The sequence below is a fragment of the Ovis aries genome, chromosome 11, assembly GCF_016772045.2.
Source record: "Ovis aries strain OAR_USU_Benz2616 breed Rambouillet chromosome 11, ARS-UI_Ramb_v3.0, whole genome shotgun sequence".
Lineage (NCBI taxonomy): Eukaryota > Metazoa > Chordata > Mammalia > Artiodactyla > Bovidae > Ovis > Ovis aries.
In genome coordinates, this window is record NC_056064.1 from 45,208,487 (window position 1) to 45,229,820 (window position 21,334).

Consider the following 21,334-nt stretch of genomic DNA (forward strand, 5'->3'; position numbering starts at 1 on the left):
AAAGGATTTATTAAGCAAAGAAGAAGTAGAATTGAATCGAGCATAAACTACTTTCATATATTTTAGCACCAGAATCTGATGTGAATAAGAAGTAACAGCTTAATTGTAATTAAAGGTCTGAAAGTTAAGTATCTTAATCTTAGATACTCATTAAAGCGAGCCTAACGGCTCTGTCCACTAACAAAAACTCTTGGTTTATGTAGCAAAGCCAAGCAGTAAAATGATATATAAAGATATTATGGGCAACAGTCCAAGGAAACTGATATATGATGCGGTTACAAGCATAAATTGGCACAACTTTCTTAAGAAGTAGGTTTTATAAACATTAATATTTTTACATTAACTTTTAATAGCAATATTTATCATAAATTTACACCCATTACCATTTTTACCTTAGCAATCTCAGCTCTGAGAATTCATCCTAAAGAAATAACCAGAAATGTATGTGCAATAATGATCAGTAAGAATAACCACTATACTTTACTGAGCACATATTATATCCTGAGGCACTGTATGATACAGCACAAAAATCACCATCTCATTTAATCCTCATAACAATCCTATGAGGCACCTATTAATATTATCTTCATTTTGTAGATGAGAAAATAGAGGTTTACAGGTTAAGTGACTTAGAGCTGGTAAATGCAGTGGACCTGGGATTCAAATTCAGGTCTATTCGAAACCTAAGTCCAAATTCTCAGCCAGTAAATTTTGATGCTACTCTCAGAAAAATGTAATAAGAAAATGGGGGCAGTCACTGGAAGTTCTAGAGAAGAAAATGGCAACCCACTCCAGTATTCTTGCCTGGAAAATCCCATGGACAGAGGAGCCTGGTTGGCTACAGAACATGGGGCTGCAAAGGAGGCGGACCCGACTGAGTGACTAAACAGCCTCAAATGAGAGTCCTACAGAATACTGTTTATAATTGTGAAAAAACTTGGAATCAACCTAAATGTTCAACAAAAAAGGAATATTTAAATGGACATTACACAGCTACTAATTTAACATAATATTCAGACAAATTTTAATGACAATGAAAAAATTTTATAGGAAGTGGACAAAAACCAATATGTCCAATGTGATCACCAACACATAATACGTTGTGTGGATGTGTGTCTGAGAAGAAGATGGAAGAACAAATACGGACTTTATTTTCTTCTGTGTTCTTTTCTGCATTTTCTAAATTATTTTTGAAATTGGGAAAAGCTACAGTTTGGGCGTGGGAAGGATGTACCTAAAAGGAAAGAACCGTCTTCTCCAAAATGATTAAAAAAATTAAAAATTATTGTGCTTTGGGGAAAAAAGAAAGACACCAGCTTTCCATTTTCACACTAAATAAAAAAAAAAAATGAAGGGAAGAGAACAATGGTCGGAGGTAGACTAGAACGTCTAAAGAATGGCATTTATATTTCATTTTCAAAAGCAAACTGGAAGACCGAGCACCTTTAGATGGGTCTGAGCCCTCAGGCTTTTGTCAAGCTATCATTAGGCAACAATGTGAAAACTATTTGCAGGGAAAGATTCTGCAGTATTTCTAATAAATTTCTAAGACACCTCTGCTTCATTCTTTTCTCCATTCTGTTCTTTAGTCACAGAGAATAATATTTTTCTCCAAGGAAAACCCAAAAAGTCTCAATATGAATTTACTATACTGCTGAAACAGAAATATTTTTTGCAACTTTAAGAGTATACAGCTGATCCAGACAGTGAATCATGAATCCAAATGATTTTAAGTAAGCTGGTATAGACACATTTTTATACTCCTTAGCCTTCCATTCATCTGAAACCTTACCTTGAAAGGCTGCAACAATTTAAAGATTAAATCATAAGTTATTAAGTCATTAATTTAACCATTTAAGCCTCTAAAATCAGCACATATTACCTTCCCCCCTCAAGTCAATTTGCAAGAGATTGAAATAATAAAAATGATAATATCTCACACTTACAAAGCTGCTTTGATGTGCAGGAGCCTAAAATACTTAAAAAAAAACTTTATAGAAAAGACTAGGACCATCCACCCACATCTCAGAGTACATCTGAGGTAGAATCTGGCAGCTGGTGAAAAGCAATGGAGTAAATTACCATCTGCACCGAAGACTACTTTTAGTAGTGAAGTCGCTCAGTTGTGTCAGACTCTTTGTGACCCCATGGACTGTAGTCTACCAGGCTCCTCTGTCCATGGGGTTTTCCAGGCAATAGTCCTGGAGTGGATTGCCATTTCCTTCTCCAGGGGATCTTCCCAACCCAGGGCTCGAACCCAGGTCTCCTGCATTGTAGACAGACGCTTTACCATAAGAGATAGATGGAGTTAGGAAAATACAAACAGAATCAGCTGTTCAATTAAATGGGAGGTTCAGTGGCTATGGAGTCCAAGGGCTGTTTAAATTTTTCACCAAAAGAAATGGTTTAAGGGTTCCCTTTAGAGGGAAACATTATAAAAAATACAAAAAACAAAAAGAACAGCAACCCCATCTACATGAGGGAGGTTACTGGTCCTAGAGATTCTGTCCAGGTCTTCCCAGAAACAATAGATACTACTGGTTTCATCTCAGATACCAGTAGTGTGTCTTATGATATTTAAGTTCTTTTCGTGTCAGGCAACAACATTTCCCTCACTTTCACACTCAGTTTTAATGACCCTATGCAGAATATTTATCTCGACGATTCAGTGTGCAGGGCTGGAATCCTGCTCCAAGCTCTGCCTCCCCCATCCATTTCAAGCAGTCAACACAAATGATTTTCTGCTGCTGGCCAAATATGAGACTAACTTCTCAAACTTACATTTTTTGGGAATTTTCTTTTGAAAAGATGTATTTTCCTCTTCAATCTCTTCCCTAAAGAAACAGGTAATTCTATCCTACATCTGTATAAAGCGAGGGCCTAGGAACAAGGTAAAAGCACACCTGAGCTGTCTTTACTGGGTAGCAGTCCCACTCTCAAGATTCTCTTCCCTTACTCTGGCAGGCAGATTCTTTACCAGCTGAGCTACCAGGGAAGACCCTGGCTTTCTCACATCTCTTTAACTTTTAACTTATAGTCAGTTCTTATCTATAAAAAAATCAAGCATGGAAAAAAAGAGTTTAAGTAAAAGAAATACTTCAACTAGGTATATAAATACTAACCTTTCTTCAGTCTGGGAGTATGCAAAATCAGAATATCAGTGAAAACCAAGTGAGGTGAAACAGCATTAAGAGTGTTCAGCACTGATTTCAGTTGTTTTTGTTTTTAATGAGCAACCACCTACTATCCTAGATGCCTTAAATGGTACTTGCTTGAATGTAAAAGCAATGAACCAGATGATCTGAGAGGTCTTTCAGCGCTAGGATCCTAGTCTATATTGTTGTAATTTTCACCGGTGGTTCAAAGCAGCCATGCTAAGAAGGTGACAAATGGTACTTGGAGAAATGCAGAGAGAGGACCACTAGCCCGAGGTCTGCCGAGCGGACGCTGATTATTATCTAAGACATCACCATCTTTCTGTAGGGGTTTTGAGAATATCTTTCCAATGATATAACTTTGTTCTTTCCCAAACAATATAGTCAATTTAAGTGACCCCAGTCTGATTTTGCAGATTGACGAGAGAACTTAAAAAATCCTAAATGAATTTGCTCCACTCTACTCAAACACACTTAACTCAGACCTTTCAGTTGATACAAACTTAAGAAATGAAAAATAATCCTAACACATACTAAGTAAAGCGTAATCTGGAAGATAAAGGTACTTTAATAAAAATACATTACAAAGTTAAATACTATATCTAAAAGTCACTGTTTCCCTCCCCCTAAATTCTGCTGATAATTTCACTTGAGAAGAACATAACTGTTATGGCTTATATATATATACACGTGTGTGTGTGTGTCTACATATATACATGTGCAAAGATAAATATATATGTACATGTGTATGTATACACACACACATACCCCCGTACATCTGAAAGGTAGGAAGTCAAAATGAAAGTAAAAATCTCGATACCTTCTTCATGGCCTGACACTTGGCTGTCTCAGAAAAGCCAATCATCTTATCAGGAGAACAGATCTTGATGAAGGGGAAGTTGGATTCCTCTGCAATCCTAGCAGCTAAAGCTGTCTTCCCACTGTGAGGAGGGCCTGCATAACGACAGGAGCAAGTCAGGGGCAAAAAGCCAACCTAAGCAAAGGAGAACCAAACAAGTTTAAACTTTTATCCACAAAGTACTGAGGCCTCAACCAGCTGCTCATTAACATTTCCCGACACAATTTCACGGCAGACATGTTTTCCCTTATTAGCTAAACAAACTGATTAGCATTTCTCAAAAGTATGATGAAATATATTCCTTCTTTGTCACATAACCTTAATCTTTCAAGCTTCTGGCTAAATATACAAAATGCAAGGGTTTTGCTTCTTTTAAAAAAAAGAGAGAGAGAATGCATTCAAATGCATATCAGTACGTATTAGTTCTATCAAATCATTTGTCTAACCAAAAAAAAAACACCACAACAATCTTCTTAGGAGATGATATTAGGGGCAGGGAAAATTGCCCCTGCTCAGTTGCTTCAGGCGTGTCCAACTCTGCGATCCTATGAACTGAAGCCTGCCAAGCTCCTCTGTCCATGGGATTCTCTAGGCAAGAATAATGGAGTGGGTTGTCATGCCCTTCTCCAAGGGCTCTTCTCCACCCAGGGATCAAACCCAGTCTTCTGCACTGCAGGCAGATTCTTTATTGCTGAGCCATCAGGCTAGAAAACTAAAGACTCAGGTCTTCCCCTGAAGGCAACCAAATCTATAAACTCACCTGTATTTAGACAACTCCTCCTTCCCTTCTGTGTAATAAAAGATGTGCCCCTCTCCCACCCCTAAACCGGTCAATTATTCTTTCCCGTCTTCTCAGAAATCTGACATTATCAATTGTACCCTCTCCCCCTATGTTTCACCTCCCCCTCTTCCCTGGTGCCTTTCCAACAGCATTTAAACATGCTCTAGGCTACTGACAGTTTAATAAAAAAGACTCTCTGACTTCACTACTTACGACACTACTCTGCCTGGTCCCTTCAAAACGGAACCTCCCTAAACAATCACCTACTCCAGCTGCCTTCACTCACCTTCCAAACATCCTCAAACCAACCTCCCTCATGGCTTCCATTCCCATTTCACGGCACAGGCTCCCATCAGGGCCACCGATGACCTCGATCTCACCAAATCCAACCTTGTAATCCGCTGGTCTCTTAGGAGTATTTGATACAATTGACAGCTCTCTCCTTTCTTTAAATACCTTTCTTGGCTTCTGTGACAGCATGTTCTCTTTTCCTTCTCTTAACTCTCTGGTTATTCTTGCTCAATCTCCTTTGTCAACTCTTCCTGCTTTACTTAGTCCTTCAACACTGACACCCTCAGAGATCAGTCCCAGACCCCTCTTCCTTCTCAACCTTCCCTTTCTCTAAGTGACTTCACCCACTCCCATGGATTGAACAACAGTCTACACACTGACAACTCATGAATGTATACTGCTAGCTAAACTTGTCTTCTGAGCATAGACCTACATATCCAATGGGCTACTCAACATTTTCCATTCAATTATCCCATAGAATAGAACTGATTCAGTGACTCAGGGTGTTTAAGGAAGATATTTGTTGTTTAGTCGCTAAGTCATGTCTGACTCTCGCAACCCCATGGGCTGCAGCCTGCCAGGCTCCTCTGTCTATGGGATATCGCAGGCAAAAATACTGGAGTTGGTTGCCATTTCCTTCTCCAGGGGATCTTCCCGACAAAGGGATTGAGTCCACGTCTCCTGCACTGCAGATGGAACTGCTGAGCCACCAGAGAAGCTCCATCATCCTATAGGAACCTTGAACTTATGTGTCTAGAAATGAACTCGTGATCTTTGTTTCTGAAATGAACTTCTCTACTAGAGCTCCCACTCTTAGTAAACAACATCATTCACCAGCCCTGAATAACACAAACCTGGGGATCATGTTTGACACCTCTCTCCATATTCAATCTAGCTACTATTTCTAAGCTTCAACTTCCTCATCTACAAAATACAGATACAGCAGCATCTACCCTTGAAGGACTGAAGTGGGTTTAAATGAGAAGGTATGTGTAAAGTGCTAGGAGAGTGACTGGCAAACAGTTAAAAGAGTTCAAAGAATGCTAGCTTCATTATGCTTAATACTTGATCAATAATTATTATAAAGTCTCTTTTATTCTACCTCCTAAATATTCCTCAAAATAGTCTACATGACTCCATTTCTTCTACTACTATGTAGCTTCAAACCATGATCAGCTCTCATTAAGACCACTGCAACTGCTTCTTACCACTGGTCTTTCCCGCATATTAATATTTTCACCACTCCAATCCACTCTCTATCACAAAGTGGTCATGATGTTTTGAAAATACAAATCTGATCATGTCACTTCAGTGCTAAAAACCCTACAAATGGCTCCCATTGCCCCTCAGGTAAGAGTCTAAATCATTAACACGGTCTACTAGGCTTTGCATGACTGGCTCCTGTCTACTTCTTCAGTCTCATGTTTTAGCCAGTCTCCCTCTCTGTCTCAGTCTCCTTCCAACCCTGGGCTTTTTCATACCCTGGTCCCTCTGCTTGGAACACTGTCCCCAGTTACTCTGCCCAGCCAGCCTCTCCCCATCCTCCAGGTCTTGGCTTAATGTGTTTCTCCGGGAGCCCTCACCCTCAGACCTTTGGAAAGAACTAGATCTGGTGTCATGTGGACTCACTGAACTTTTCTGTTGTTCTACTAATAACTATAAAAAATAACTGGAGAATAGAATGCCCTTCCTTTTTTGTCTACTTGGTAAAATCCTCACTGATCCGTCAAAGTCTACACTGAACAGTTTCTTTGACCACTTCCGGGCAAGATAACTTGCATTCATATACCCTTACACACAAACATGGTAATTAGGCCTTTTTCATGACCAAACTGATCCCTGTGAATGTCTTTGTGTCTCCCACAACCAATTCAATGCCTAAAACATAGTAAGTACTCAGTGAATATTTATTTAACTGTTTTGAGTACTATGTTGAATCATAAGAGTCTACTAAGTAACATGGAAACTTAGATACAGTCCTATAAGAAAATGAGTTGCTATCAATCATCAGTAACATTCTACTCCAAGAAATTTAAATTTGTGCACAATATTGGAACACAGAATGGATTGCGATTTTCAGATCATGAACAAGTTTAGAACTGAAAATTCAGTTTCCTGGAATGTGCTAAATGGTTTTGTGTAAGTGCTTTTAAAAAAAAACAACAAAAAATTTTGATGCCATCTCATCACTTTTTCTCACCTTCCAAGAGGACGCTGACCAATGGTGTTCGGTCACTGTTTTTAGTCTGTTGAACCAGAAGTTCCCCGTCTTCTAGAACTCGAGTAACTGGATCACCCCATTTGATGATACCATTCATAATGTAACTTGCATAATCCTCTTGGTTTGTGCCAAATGCCTATGAAGGAAAAGGAGAGTTTAATGCATTTTCAGCATTAGTATTAAGACTTAAATATTTAAACATATAAAGGATGAGTAATAATTCCTACATGCTAGTGCTGTAACAATATCCCATATTAATATAAAAACCCTGAAAAGCAAAAAAAAACAAAACAAAAACCAAACCCAAAACTGTTTTATAACTTCTCACTTAACTTTTTACCCAATTAGGGGAAAAAATTGCTTTTATATGAGTTAATGGAATAAAAAATAGATTCTAGGCTCAGATTCTATGAGAGCCCAAGCCCTATCAATCTCTGAGATAGGGTATGTTCCAAGGTGCTTGTTTATATAGGGAGGACATGGGCTGTTTCTGTTAAGAACACAGGGAAAAAGGGAGAATATGGATTTAGAAAATGAAAATGGTTGACTCAGCACACAGAGATACTATCCTAACACTGACTGTAGGTGTCAGGAATTAAAATGGAAATATGAAATTGTATTGGGGCTCTGTGATGACCGAGATGGGTGGGATGGAGGGGGTGGGTATGAGGGAAGTCCAAGAGGGAGGGGATTTAAGTATATATATAGCTGACTCTGGTCTAACTTGATGAAACTATGACCCATGCTGTGTAGGTCCACCCAAGACAGACGGGTCATGATGGTGAGTTCTGACAAAATGTGGTCCACTGGAGATGGGAATGGCAAACTATTTCAGTGTTCTTTCCTTGAGAATCCCATGAACAGTATGAAAAGGCAAAAAGATGGGACACTGAAAGATGAACTCCTCAAGTCGGTAGATGCCCAATATGCTACTGGAGATCAGTGGAGACATAACTCCAGAGGGACTGAAGAGACGGAGCCAAAGCAAAAACAACACCCAGTTGTTGATATGACTGGTGATGGAAGCAAAATCTGATGCTATAAAGAGCAGTATTGCAGAGAAACCTGGAATGTTAGGTCCATGAATCAAGGCAAATTAGAAGTGGTCAAATAGGAGATGGCAAGAATGAATGCCAGCATTTTAGGACTCAGTGAACTAAAATGGACTGGAATGGGTGAACTTAATTCAGATGACCATTATATCTACTACTGTGGGCAAGAATCCCTTAGAAGAAATGGAGTAGCCATCACAGTCCACAAGAGTCCAAAATGCAGTACCTGGATGCAATCTCAAAAAAGACTGAATGATCTCTGTTCATTTCCAAGGCAAACCATTCAGTATCACAGTAATCCAAGTCTATGCCCTGACCAGTAACGCTGAAGAAGCTGAAGCTGAACAGTTCTATGAAGACCTACAAGACCTTCTAGAACTAACACCCAAAAAGATGTCCTTTTCATTATAGGGGACTGGAATGCAAAAGCAGGAAGTCAAGAAATACATGGAATAACAGGCAAATTTGGCCTTGGAGTACAGAACGAAGCAGGGCAAAGACTAATAGAGTTTTGCCAACAGAATGCACTGGTCACAGCAAACACCTTTTTCCAACAACACAAGAGTCTATACATGGACATCACCAGATGGTCAATAGAGAAATCAGATTGATTATATTCTTTGCAGCCAAAGATGGAGAACCTTGATACAGTCAGCAAAAACAAGACTGGGAGCTGACTGTGGCTCAGATCATGAACTCCTTATTGCCAAATTCAGACTGAAATTGAAGAAAGTGGGGAAAACCACTAGACCATTCAAGTATGACCTAAATCAAATCCCTTACGATTATACAGTGGAAGTGACAAATAGATTCAAGGGATTAGATCTGACAGACAGAGTACCTGAAGAACTATGGATGGAGGTTTGTGACATTGTACAGGAGACAGGGATCAAGACCATCCCCCCAAAAGAGAAATGCAAAAGGCAAAATGGTTGTCTGAGAAGGTCTTACAAACAGCTGTGAAAAGAAGGGAAGTGAAAGGCAAAGGAGAAAAGGAAAGATATACCCATTTTGAAGAGTTCCAAAGAATAGCAAGGAGAGATAAGAAAGCCTTCCTCAGTGATCAGTGCAAAGAAACAGAGGAAAACAATAGAATGGGAAAGACTAGAGATCTCTTCAAGAAACTCAGAGATACCAAGCGAACATTTCATGCAAAGATGGGCTTGATAAAGGACAGAAATGGTCTGGATCTAACAGAAGCAGAAGATATTAAGAAGAGGTGGCAAGAATACACAGAAGAACTGTAAAAAAAAGAGCTTCATGACCCAGATAATCACAGTGGTGTGATCACTCACCTAGAGCCAGACATCCTGGTATGTGAAGTCAAGTGGGCCTTAGAAAGCGTCACTACGAACAAAGTCAGTGGAAGTGATGGAATTCCAGTTGAGCTATTTCAAATCCTAAAAGATGATGCTGTGAAAGTGTGGCACTCAATATGCCAGCAAATTTGGAAGACTCAGCAGTGGCCACAGGACTGGAAGAGGTCAGTTTCATTCCAATCCCAAAGAAAGGCAATGCCAAAGAATGCTCAAACTACCACACAAATTGTACTCATCTCACACGCTAGTAAAGTAATGCTCAAAATTCTCCAAGCCAGGCTTCAACAGTATGTGAACTGTGAATTTCCAAGTGTTCAAGCTGGATTTAGAAAACACAGAGAAACCAGAGATCAAATTGCCAACATCCGCTGGATCATTGATAAAGCAAGAGAGTTCCAGAAAAACATCTCTTTCTGCTTTATTGACTACACCAAAGCCTTTGACTGTGTGGATCACAATAAACTGTGGAAAATTCTTAAAGAGTTGGGAATACCAGACCACCTGACCTGCCTCTTGAGACATCTGTATACAGGTCAGGAAGCAACAGTTAGAACTGGACATGGAACAACAGACTGGTTCCAAATAGGAAAAGGAGTATATCAAGGCTGTACATTGTCACCCTGCTTATTTAACTTATATGCAGAGTACATCATGAGAAATACTGGGCTGGAAGAAACACAAGCTGGAATCAAGACTGCCAGGAGGAAAAAAAAAAAGATTGTCAGGAGAAGTATCAATAACCTCAGATATGTGGATGACACCACACTTAAGGCACAGAGCAAAGAACTACAGAGCCTCTTGATGAAAGTGAAAGAGGAGAGTGAAAAAGTTGGCTTAAAGCTCAATATTCAGAAAACTAAAATCACGGTATCTGGTCCTATCACTTCATGAGAAATAGATGAGGAAACAGTGGAAACAGTGACAGAATTTATTTTGTGGGGCTCCAAAATCACTGCACATGGTGACTGCAGCCATGAAATTAAAAGATGCTTGCTCCTTGGAAGAAAAGTTATGACCAACCTAGATAGCATATTCAAAAGCAGAGACATTACTTTGCCAAAAAAGGTCCGTCTAGTCAAGGCTATGGTTTTTCCAATGGTCATGTATGGATGTGAGAGTTGGACTGTGAAGAAAGCTGAGCGCCAGAGAATTGATGCTTTTGAACTGTGATGTTGGAGAAGACTCTTGAGAGTCCCTTGGACTGCAAGGAGATCCAACCAGTCCATTCTAAAGGAGATCAGTCCTGGGTGTTCTTTGGAAGGAATGATGCTAAAGCTGAAACTCCAGTACTTTGGCCACCTTGTGAGAAGAGTTGACTCACTGGAAAAGACTCTGTTGCTGGGAAGGATTGGGGGCAGGAGGAAAAGGGGACGAACGAGGATGAGATGGCTGGATGGCATCACAGACTCGACAGACGTGAGTTTGAGTGAACTTCGGGAGTTGGTGATGGACAGGGAGGCCTGGCGTGCTGTGATTCATGGGGTCGCAGAGTCAGACACGACTGAGTGACTGAACTGAACTGAACCCCAGATATATACTTCCAAGCCTCATGGCAGTGTTAAGATACCTGAACCAGAAAACAGTGACCCTCTTAAACTATTACATAACATATACAGTCATCCTTACTTATCCTGTCATTCATTTTTCATTTTATCCCCCAGACTCCTGGAATAAATAAAAGTAAGTTACTGCTTACTTAACTAAGTTGTCATAATTGCCTCTTCCTTATAGCCAAATTACTTGCTTTAAAAAATTTTAAGATAGTTTGGTTATGCAGGGCTCTAATATTTTCGGTAACTATTATAAACAACAACAGCAAAATATTAAACCATTTCCACTGCTCAAAGTATTTTATATTTAAAAGTCACAACAGTCATTAAAAAAAAAAGCAGACAGGGCTAAAACAAGTTAATTTCTGTCTTTAAAGGAGATAAGTGCAACAAATAATCATTGTCAAGAATGTATGAAGAATTTATACAAATCAAATAAAAACAAACAACAGAAAAATAGGCAAATTCATGAACGGCCTATCAGAAGATTCTCACATGTCTGACAAACATATGAAGAAATAATTAATTCATAGGTAATCAGTGAAATGCAAACTGAGACAAAAATGAGATCCCATTTTTATATCTAGAAGGAATAGTGAAAGTGGAAGTGAAGTTGCTCAGTTGCATCCAACTCTGCAACCCCATGGAATGTAGCTCTCCATCCATGGGATTTTCCACGCAAGAGTACTGCAGTGGGTTGCCATTTCCTTCTCCAATTTTTATATCTAACTGAATGGCAAAAATTCAGTCTGACAATACCAACTGCTGTACAGGATGCAGAGAACAGGATCTCTTTTACATTACTGCGGGCTTCCCTTGTGGCTCAGCTGGTAAAGAACTGGCATGCAATGCAGGAGACCTGAGTTTGATCCTTGGGTTGGGAAGATCCCCTGGAGAAGGGAATGGCTCCCCACTCTAGTATTCTTGCCTGGAGAATTCCATGGACTGTATAGTTCATGGGGTTGCAAAGAATCAGACACGACTGAGCAACTTTCACTTTTCTTTACATTACTGGAGGAAGTGTTTATTGGTTTGACCACTGGGAAAACATTTTGAAATTCCTAGTTCAAGGTTGGACATTCATATTCCCCCAAACCCAGCAATTTTATTCCTAAATATATATCTAGGAGAAACTCACTCAAGGATGCCTTAGCAGCACCTGTTTGAAATAACAAAAAACTGGTAATATTCCAACTGTCCATTGACAGGAAAATAGACAAACTATGGCAGCCGCACAGTGGAATATTATTCAGCAATGAAAATAAATGAAACATAGCACAGAGAATCATACAGATGATTCCTGATAATAAAATGTAACAAAACAGAAAGTCTCAGAAGATTAATATATACTACATTTTATTTTATACATTGTAGACTAATGACTGTATGTCATCAATTAAAGATTAAGATGAATCTAATTCCGTGCACCCAAGGTCCATTTAAGAAAGAAAAAGGCATACACACCTTTTTAAGAGGGCTTTCTACAATTTATTTTTGTACTAATATAGTTACTCAAATATGAGTGGTTGTTTTACAAGAAACAGGTTAATGTAGCTTATAATATATGCTCCAACTATAACTACAACTATGACTGTTGAGTTTTAAGTATATTTTAAGAAAATTGACCTTTTTTAAAAAGAGCACTGAGCATAATTAAAAGTTTCAGAAACGAGAGTAGTGAGAGGAACTAGAGATATTGAGCAAGAGAAAGGAATGCCCTAGAAGAAGTTGGGGAAAGTTATGAAAGAGATGAGGGTTAATTTTAAATGTCAGTAACTACATATGAAGGATGAATTTAGGTTTCTATAGCTTCAGACATATAAAGAACTACTGAAAAACCAGTTCAAAGCAATTTAAGAACTAACTGTTAGAAAGTCTCAAAATTGAATGGCCTGACTTATAGGATGGTGAGCTCCCTATCATGAGAAATATTTCAGTAAGTCTTGGCTTCCCTGGTGGCTCAGACGGTAAAGAATCCGCCTGCAATGTGGCAGACCTGGGTTCGATCTCTGGGTTGGGAAGGTCCCCTGGAGGAGGGCATGGCAACCCACTCCAGTATTCTTGCCTGGAGAATCCCCAGGGACAGAGGAGCCTGGCAGGCTACAATCCATGGGTCCAAGGGGTTGCAAAGAGTCAGACACGACCGAGCAACAGAGCCCAGCACAGAGTTACTGAACAGATGTTTCTTATACTGGACAGTTACACTATTGAGATTTTACGTTTTTTAAAAAAACTACACATGATATAATCTTCCAAAATACGGGGTAAAACAGCACTTATTTTTCTCCTGATTTGTTATTTTTTGACTTACGCATCACTTGATATTTGTACTCACTGGTTTGATATCATTTTCCAAAGAAGCAAGGAAGTCCCCTCTTGTCACCTGCAGGCTCTCTGCTTTCTCCATGTCCACTTCCACTTTAGTACTGGCCTAATGAGAAACGAAAACAAAGTGTAAAGGACTTCCAAGATTAAAGAATATTTTCAGCCTAAGAATATATCCCCTGAGGATTTAAAAGGCCTATTTCCACAGAATAAAAAACATAAAGAACAAATTCACAAACATATATATGTCCTTCGCCTGAACGATTCCACTTCTAGGTGTTTATCCCATGAATATACTCACAAATGTGCACAAAGTTGTATGCACCAGGAGATCTACTACAGCAATCTCTAAGAGCAGAAGACAGGAAGTACATTAAAAGTCCATGGAGAGGGTACCAGTTAAGTGGATTATGACACATCTATACTGAAAAGCATCAGATAGCCATTTTTTCCCCCAAAATGAGGCACGAGGAGAAGAAAATATAAAGAGGGGGTCTCTAAGAAGGTGGTTCTCATCCTTGGCTGCCTATCAGAATGATATTCACACACACACACGTACCCAGTTCAAACCTGCCTATCAGAATGATATTCATTCACACACACACACACACACACACGCCCAGTTCAAACCTGTAGGATTTTGACTTAACAGGTCCAGAAGAGGGTACAGGAATTCATATTTTTATAAAGTGCACAGGTGGTTCTGATGCTCAACCAGGTTTGTGAACCATTATCTTAGGAGACCAAGGACCTACGACTTTGGTTTTTACTCATACTTTGTGCTCATGACTCTGTGTGCCAGTTCCAAATACTCTGCTCACTGCACCTGGAGCTCCTACATAGAACAGACGTCTGGAGAAGCGTCAAGGCCTTTATCAGCACTTGGAGCTGCCTGCACCTGATGAGTGAATGAGATACCAACACACTTTTTAATGTGACTGGGCTCACTCCCAATAGCACAAGGCAAGTGAGTCTAATTTTTAAAATGGTACTATGGGTTTTTTTTTTAAACCTATCTTCAAAAAATCTGAGTATAAAACCAAACTATGTTAAGCAATATCAACCTTCTAAAGACTGTTATAAAATATGAGTCACGTGGGAGGGGGGTTCATGTTTGGGAATGCATGTAAGGATTAAAAAAAATAATAATAAAAGACAACCCCAAGGGAAAAAAAAAAAAAAAGAAACTGACTGCTGAGACAAATAAAATGACAGACATTTTATAAAATCTCAGCCTTATGGGATAGAAAGAACTGTCAGAAAACTGGAACAAGACGGCAAACAAAATACACTTCTTTATCTCCCTTCCTGCCCCCAATCCCATGAAATCACAGAAAGTGAGAGAGAAAGGTTCAAAAGCAGGGAACATGAATCTGGCAGTTTTAACTTCCTAATCTAAGACAAGTCTCAGAGGAAGGAGTGGAGAGAAAGAAGAGAGAGAGAGAAAAAAAAAACAAACAGTAAAAGAAGAAAAAAATGTCCCTAGCTGAAGAAAGGTGTATCTTAGCAGTTTAAAGGTTTCAATGAGTAATCAGGGTAAACAGGAAGAAACTTACACCTGTCTAGACACACTACTGTAAGCTATCAGAGCATCAAAGGTGAAGAGAAATTTCTAGAACCTTTCTGAGAGACAAAAACAGTTCACTTGTAAAAGGAACAGAAATAAACACTAGAAACTAGGAGACAATGTAACCATGTCTTCAAAAATCTACCTGGTTATCATTACCCCAGAAAATGATTCTCGTGTGTACATAGGGAGACATGGGCAAGTGTTTTCATAACAGTGTTATGAAATACTATTATGATTTCCTCTTAGAGTGAACCTGCATTAAAATGACAGAAACATAGCCATAGGCAAGGAAAACCTTGTCTATTTTTTGGCATTTGCTGAAAAATAAGAGATTCTAGGACTGCAACAAGTGTAAAGCTCATATTTTTACTATTAAGAAAGGACTCACTCAGTGAACTAAGGTGAATTAAGATGGTTGAGGGACAGTTATTTTAGAACAGGTTGTTTTCAGGCCGCCACGAATTTTACAAGTTACCTAATTGTAAGTAAGCAATATTACAGTTATAAACTTTTTATACCTATTCATTAAAATAAGTTTCTTAAGGACTTCTCTTGGTTAACTTTTACTATTTTTTCAAAAATTTAAAAAATTTAAAAAAATCTACAATTCTGAATTTTTATTCATTCAGAAAAACTTTTCTCACTTGTCTGAATTAGATCAATCTTTTCTGCATTTTATTTATAACAGCTAATCAATATAGAAGAGGCACCATCTTTCAGCTTATTCCTGCAGAAACTAATAAACTTGTATTTCAACACTAGCAAATATCCAGTGGTCACCCTTAAATTTAATAACCTTTTAAATCTGACCTTTCAAAGTTCTTATCATTCCTCTTAAATTAAGGGTAGAATGACCTTAATCAATCAAAATTCTACAGAAAATAAAAAATAATTTTATTGAAATTCTGTAAATACAAATCACTTTTGATTCCTTTATAAAGTGCACGTGTGTCCTGAATTTATTTCCTTATAACAGATTAGCACAGAAGAAATTTGGGTTATGAATCTTCTCTACCTGAAGCAGAAATTCCTTTCAGCTAAAAACAACCAAATGTCACATGAATTTTAGGTGACCACAAACATGGATCTAAGTATAAATGACATGAACATCAGGCGTTTGTGACTGGATTTTCCACTTGTTTCAGAAAACATGAAAAAAACAGGTTAACAGGGAAGACTCATTTAGTTTATTCCATCTGACTTTGTCAAGTCTAATTCTTTTGAAAAAGAAGCAATATAACACTAGTAATGGCTTTATTTATTTATTCATTTGGCCACGCCATGCAGTTAACAGGATCTTAGTTCCCCAGCTAGGGACTGAACCCAGGCCCTGGCAGTGAAGGCACTGAGTCGTAACCAACTGGATAGCCAGGAAATTCTCAACGGCTTTTTATAATACAAAGGAAGAACGTCATAATAAACAGATGAATGTCGTGCGTAAGTTCTACACCAACTGTAAGTCATTAAGTTTCAAATTAAGTACTTATTCATCAATTACTACTAATAAAGCTCTGAATATATACAGCAATGAGAATACTAAAACCGTGTGCTTTTTGTTCAACTAAGAAGAGTCCTGCTGGGAAAACAACATTTAAAGACCTGGGCAGTGCAGTTTTTTTTAAACGCAGAAAAGAGAGCAAATAGTACTCTTTCTTTTCTGAGGTTAGTGTCTTCCACATCTCTCCCTTTCCTGAATGAAGTACCTATGAAGTCCTTTGCATTGGATATTCCACAGATACTGAAAATAATCAAACGCTGTTTGGTACAAAAAGTGTTGCTCACAAGGCTATATGCGTCACCTAAGTTTAAAGATAATTTAACCACATGGAAAAAGTGAGGGAAATAATGTCCACTATCTGTACTACTTCTTACTTGCAAATCTAAAGGATAATATATTCTGTACAGTGGTGGTTAAACATTTTAGCTTTAAATTAGAAATATTATAACTACAAATAGTTAACAAAAATTTTTAAAAACTCAGATATGGAAAAGGACATATATTATATATTCTCAAATATATACATATTCTCAAAGTAGCCATAATAACAAAAATGGAAATAACAACAAACACTTATATAGTCTGTAAGGCACTTTCACAAACAGTATTTGATTTTATTTTCACAACAACTTGATGAAATAGGTAGTTATTTCCTCTTGGCAAATCAGAAACAAAAAAGTAGAAAGAGCTGTAACACATAACCACACCTTCTGACTACAAAACCTGTCACCATCCCACCATTCCTCATTGCCTTGTGTGTAAATAAATCCAATACACATTGGAAGAAAGCACGTTTCTTAAGAGCGGCTTTAGAGACATTTGGGGATAAGGTTATCGTGACAAAAATGACAAATGACTAAATAAGATAAAAATCCAGTAGCTAATGCATATGAAAAATCTGATAACTAGTAAACTCATAATTGTGGATTATAGTATCAAGAAGCACTGATGGTGGACTTAGGTGAAAGATCAGTATAGCGGGGAGCAGTGTCCACAACATGGATATAATTTCTCTTGAAGTCACCGTCACTTTAGCACTTCTCCTAAGATTTCTTACAGCAAGGAGGACAAATGGATGAATGAAATGAGTAGATCCACCTATAAAGGCTCCAGCACTTATTTCCCACACTATCCAGTCCTTTGGCATTCTTGGGGTCTTTTGCTTTGTTTTTTAAAGTAGTAGTACTACTATCCTTGCCACAGGGTCTCCAGGATTTTAAAGACGTTTAACACCTTGTCTAAAGTGGCCTCTTCCATTACGGCAGTCGTCCCCAATCTTTCTGACACCAGGGACTGCTTTTGTAGAGGACAATTTTTCCACCAATGGGGGAGGGTTCAGGTGGTCATGTGAGCGACAGGGAATGACAGGTAGAGCTTCGCTCCCTTGAGCACCTCCTGCTCTGTGGCCCAGTTCCTAATGGACCATGAGCTGGTACCAGTCCCTGGCCCAGGGCGTGGGGGACCCTTGCATTATGGCATCCTTGAGTGAGAATAAAGTCAATTATGTTACGCAAGGGAATTATGATTTATGGATAGAGTTTGATTCAGAATACATATTTACTAATATAAAAAATATTTACTAAGCAGCTACCATATTCTCAGTATCAAGACCTAGATACTGTGAGAGATTCAGAAATGAATAAGATAAGGACTTCAAGCCTAGAACAAGGGTTGACAAACTTTCCATGAAGGGCTAGACAGTAAATATTTTAGGCTTTGTGGGCCATGTAGTTTCTGTTGCAGATACTTAATTCTGCCATTGCAGCATGAAAGCAGCTACAGAAAACACACAAATGAACAGGTGGGTCTGTGTTCCCAAAAACTTTATTTCTAAAAACTGACAGTTGGCCGGATATGGCCCATGGACCATAGTTTACCGACCCTTGGTTTAAAACCATTGCTAGGGTATATCCAAACAAAACATACTCAACCTGTTAGGCTTTTATTATTTCCTGCGTGAATTGTTACACAAGTTCCCCTCTCTTGTCTCATGTCGCCAACTTTACTCCCCTAAACACTCCACTCAACCCAGCTGCCAGAGTGAGCTTATGTTTTAACACTATGCCACTGCTATTCTTAAAACTCTTCAGTGACTTAGCACTACTCACAGAAAAGGAGTCCATACTTCTGAGCACAATATAAAAGGTTCTTTGTGCTCCATCCCCTGCATTAGCCTCCTGACTTATCCCCCACCACGTCTCTACCTCCCCTTCCCCACCTTTTATGCTGGAGCAATACTGAATTATCCTTAACACACCACGCTGTTGTATCTCTGATCCTCTGCGTATGTTGTTCTTTCTGCCTAAAATGCCTGGTCCCACCAGGAAACACGTTCACCCAGAAATTCCTCTAGGAAAGCCCCTCTCACTTGACAAGCTGACCACACCTGACACCTTTTCACTTTCTTACCTTGCATGTCCTTTCTATTACAGTATGTGGAGGATTAGACTGTGAGCTGCTCAAGGGGAGGAAATGGGCGGAATAACCCTTAGCACAGTGTCTGGAATAGAGTAGGCTAAATAAATCCATTGACTAAAGGTCAACAGAAGGTATCATAAATGATACATTACTATTAATATTGAGAAAAAAAAAAAAAGCCCCATGGCCGTGTCATGGGCTTACTGGATCTCAGCTCTCCAACCAGGGACTGAACCTGGGCCATGGTCCTGGACCACCAGGGAATTCCTGATACATTACTAGTTCAAGAAGGAAGAGAACACATCATCCTTGAAAGGGAGAATCAGAAAATTTTTTGAAGAAAGTGGTGGTACATGAGTCAGGTATCAAAAAGGTAAGTAGGGACTTCCCTGGCAGTCCAGAGGTTAAGACTCTGTGCTTCCAATGCAGGGGGTGTGGGTTCGATTTCTGGTCAGGGAACTAAGATTCCATATGCTTTGTGGCACAGTCAAAAAAGAAAGAAAGAAAAGCTAAGCAACACAGAGGGTAAAGATTCTCAGTAAAGCATAAAAAAAAAGCAACATCAGAGAAGTAGTAAAATACATTAATATCTGATGACTGGTAAATATTTCAGCTTGGCTGAAGTGCATGAAGAATAACTGAGAACACACCAAGAAGGGCCAATTTAAGGTCATGTCTAAAAGGACCTTAAAGACCAGGCTAAGACATCTGTTCTTTGTTCTGTAGATCATGGTTAGTCACTGAAAGGTTCTGAAGAGTAGAATGCTATGAAACAGGAAGATTAATCAAACAGAAGATCAGTGGTGCAATGAGATCTGAAAGATACTGTCAAGGCAGAACAGACAAAATCTGGCAAATAACTTGAGGCAGGACACAGCAGAGTGGTAGAAATCAAAGATAATCTTGGAATTCTAAGCCTAGGGAATTGGGATAAATAGGGAAGTAGGAGCTGGAAGGAAAGTAGTAAAAAAAAAAAAAAAAGTGAATTTGGTTTTGGAATATTAAATCTGAGACCTGATAAAACATCCAGGTATAAAACTGAAAGTGGGAGAAATATACTTTTAAAAGATGAGACATAAATCTGGGAGTCATCAAACTACAGGTGATAAGTAAAACCTGAGAAGGGATGACAAAGGATCAAATGCACTTTATCAAGCTTCATTTACCAAAATAAAAGTATCCTTTGTATGTATTTCTCCTAAAGCATCAATAACATTATTGTATTAATTTGCAAACACATCCATTTCCCTGTCTATTCTTTGTGGGAAGAGATTGTGCTTCATTACCTTTGTGTCTTAATACTTTGAAAACAGCAAGCAGGTATTTAATATGTTGACTTAATGAAGCAGCCCCCATAATTCCAGCATGTAGGACATCCAACTTCCTATGACATGTTACAAGTCAACATAGCACAAGTTTTTAAACAATTCTTCAAAATCACCATCTTCACATACGTGCATCAAATGGGGGCAACCTAAGTTAAATGGGTCAGTAGTTTCCACGGGGCAGGTGCTACCATTATCTTTTTTTCCAACTGCTCTGAAGACGTAGCAGTTGACAATTAACTAATACCTTTCATCATGTCTGTTCTCCATCGAAGGTCAGTCAGTATTAGTTTAGCCCTTGGAAGGCTTGAAAGAAAAGAGGAAGAATACTAGCGCAGGACATACAGGGCTGTAGACTCCTATCTGGCAGCGGATTTTACTGACCTTTATGTGCCTGTTCATAGCAGTGGACTGCGCTGCTCGCACCAGACCCTCCAGCTCAGCGCCGCTGAAGTTCTTGGTCTCTGCGGCCAGTTCTTTAATGTCTACGTCAGCAGAGAGTAACTGATGCCCTCTCATCCTTGCTGTGTGGATGTGAAGGATCTGTAATCGGCCCTTCTCATCTGGTAAGCCTGATAACATCGGAAATAAAATAGATAATTATAATCCTAATGCTTTTCTTATAGCCACCCAAGTATATAAATATCTGCTTTTCATGATATACAACTTCTCTAAAAAATATTAAGGTATATGACTTTGCTCCTGCTAATGAACTCTAATTACAGCCCCCTACCCCAATCGGTGACAGAGCTATTTACCTATCTCCATTTTAACTTCCAGTCTTCCAGGTCGAAGGAGAGCCTCATCGATCAGATCTGGTCTGTTGGTCATTCCTGAGCACAGGTGTTAAAACAATACACAAATGATCAGAATTCAAAAATAAGATAAAATACCCTTTTAGCATATGTAAGAATAGTTGCAAGAATTTCCCTGACAAGCTAAGAGGACAATTTTATAAAAGTCAAATAGA

General features: G+C 38.8%; 1 protein-coding gene across 8 annotated transcripts in view; it reads right to left on the reverse strand.

Moving 5' to 3' along the window:
• Window positions 1–21,334, reverse strand: part of NSF (N-ethylmaleimide sensitive factor, vesicle fusing ATPase) — a 149,247-nt gene that overhangs the window by 34,142 nt on the left and 93,771 nt on the right. For all 8 annotated transcript variants that reach the window (XM_004013003.5, XM_027974387.2, XM_060394932.1 and 5 more), the window contains exons 11-15: window positions 21,123–21,197; window positions 20,749–20,936; window positions 13,564–13,659; window positions 7,287–7,443; window positions 3,976–4,109 (exon numbers count right to left, since the gene is read on the reverse strand). In XM_004013003.5, coding sequence (XP_004013052.2) covers window positions 3,976–4,109; window positions 7,287–7,443; window positions 13,564–13,659; window positions 20,749–20,936; window positions 21,123–21,197 — 650 coding nt within the window. The remainder of the gene's footprint in view (window positions 1–3,975; window positions 4,110–7,286; window positions 7,444–13,563; window positions 13,660–20,748; window positions 20,937–21,122; window positions 21,198–21,334) is intronic.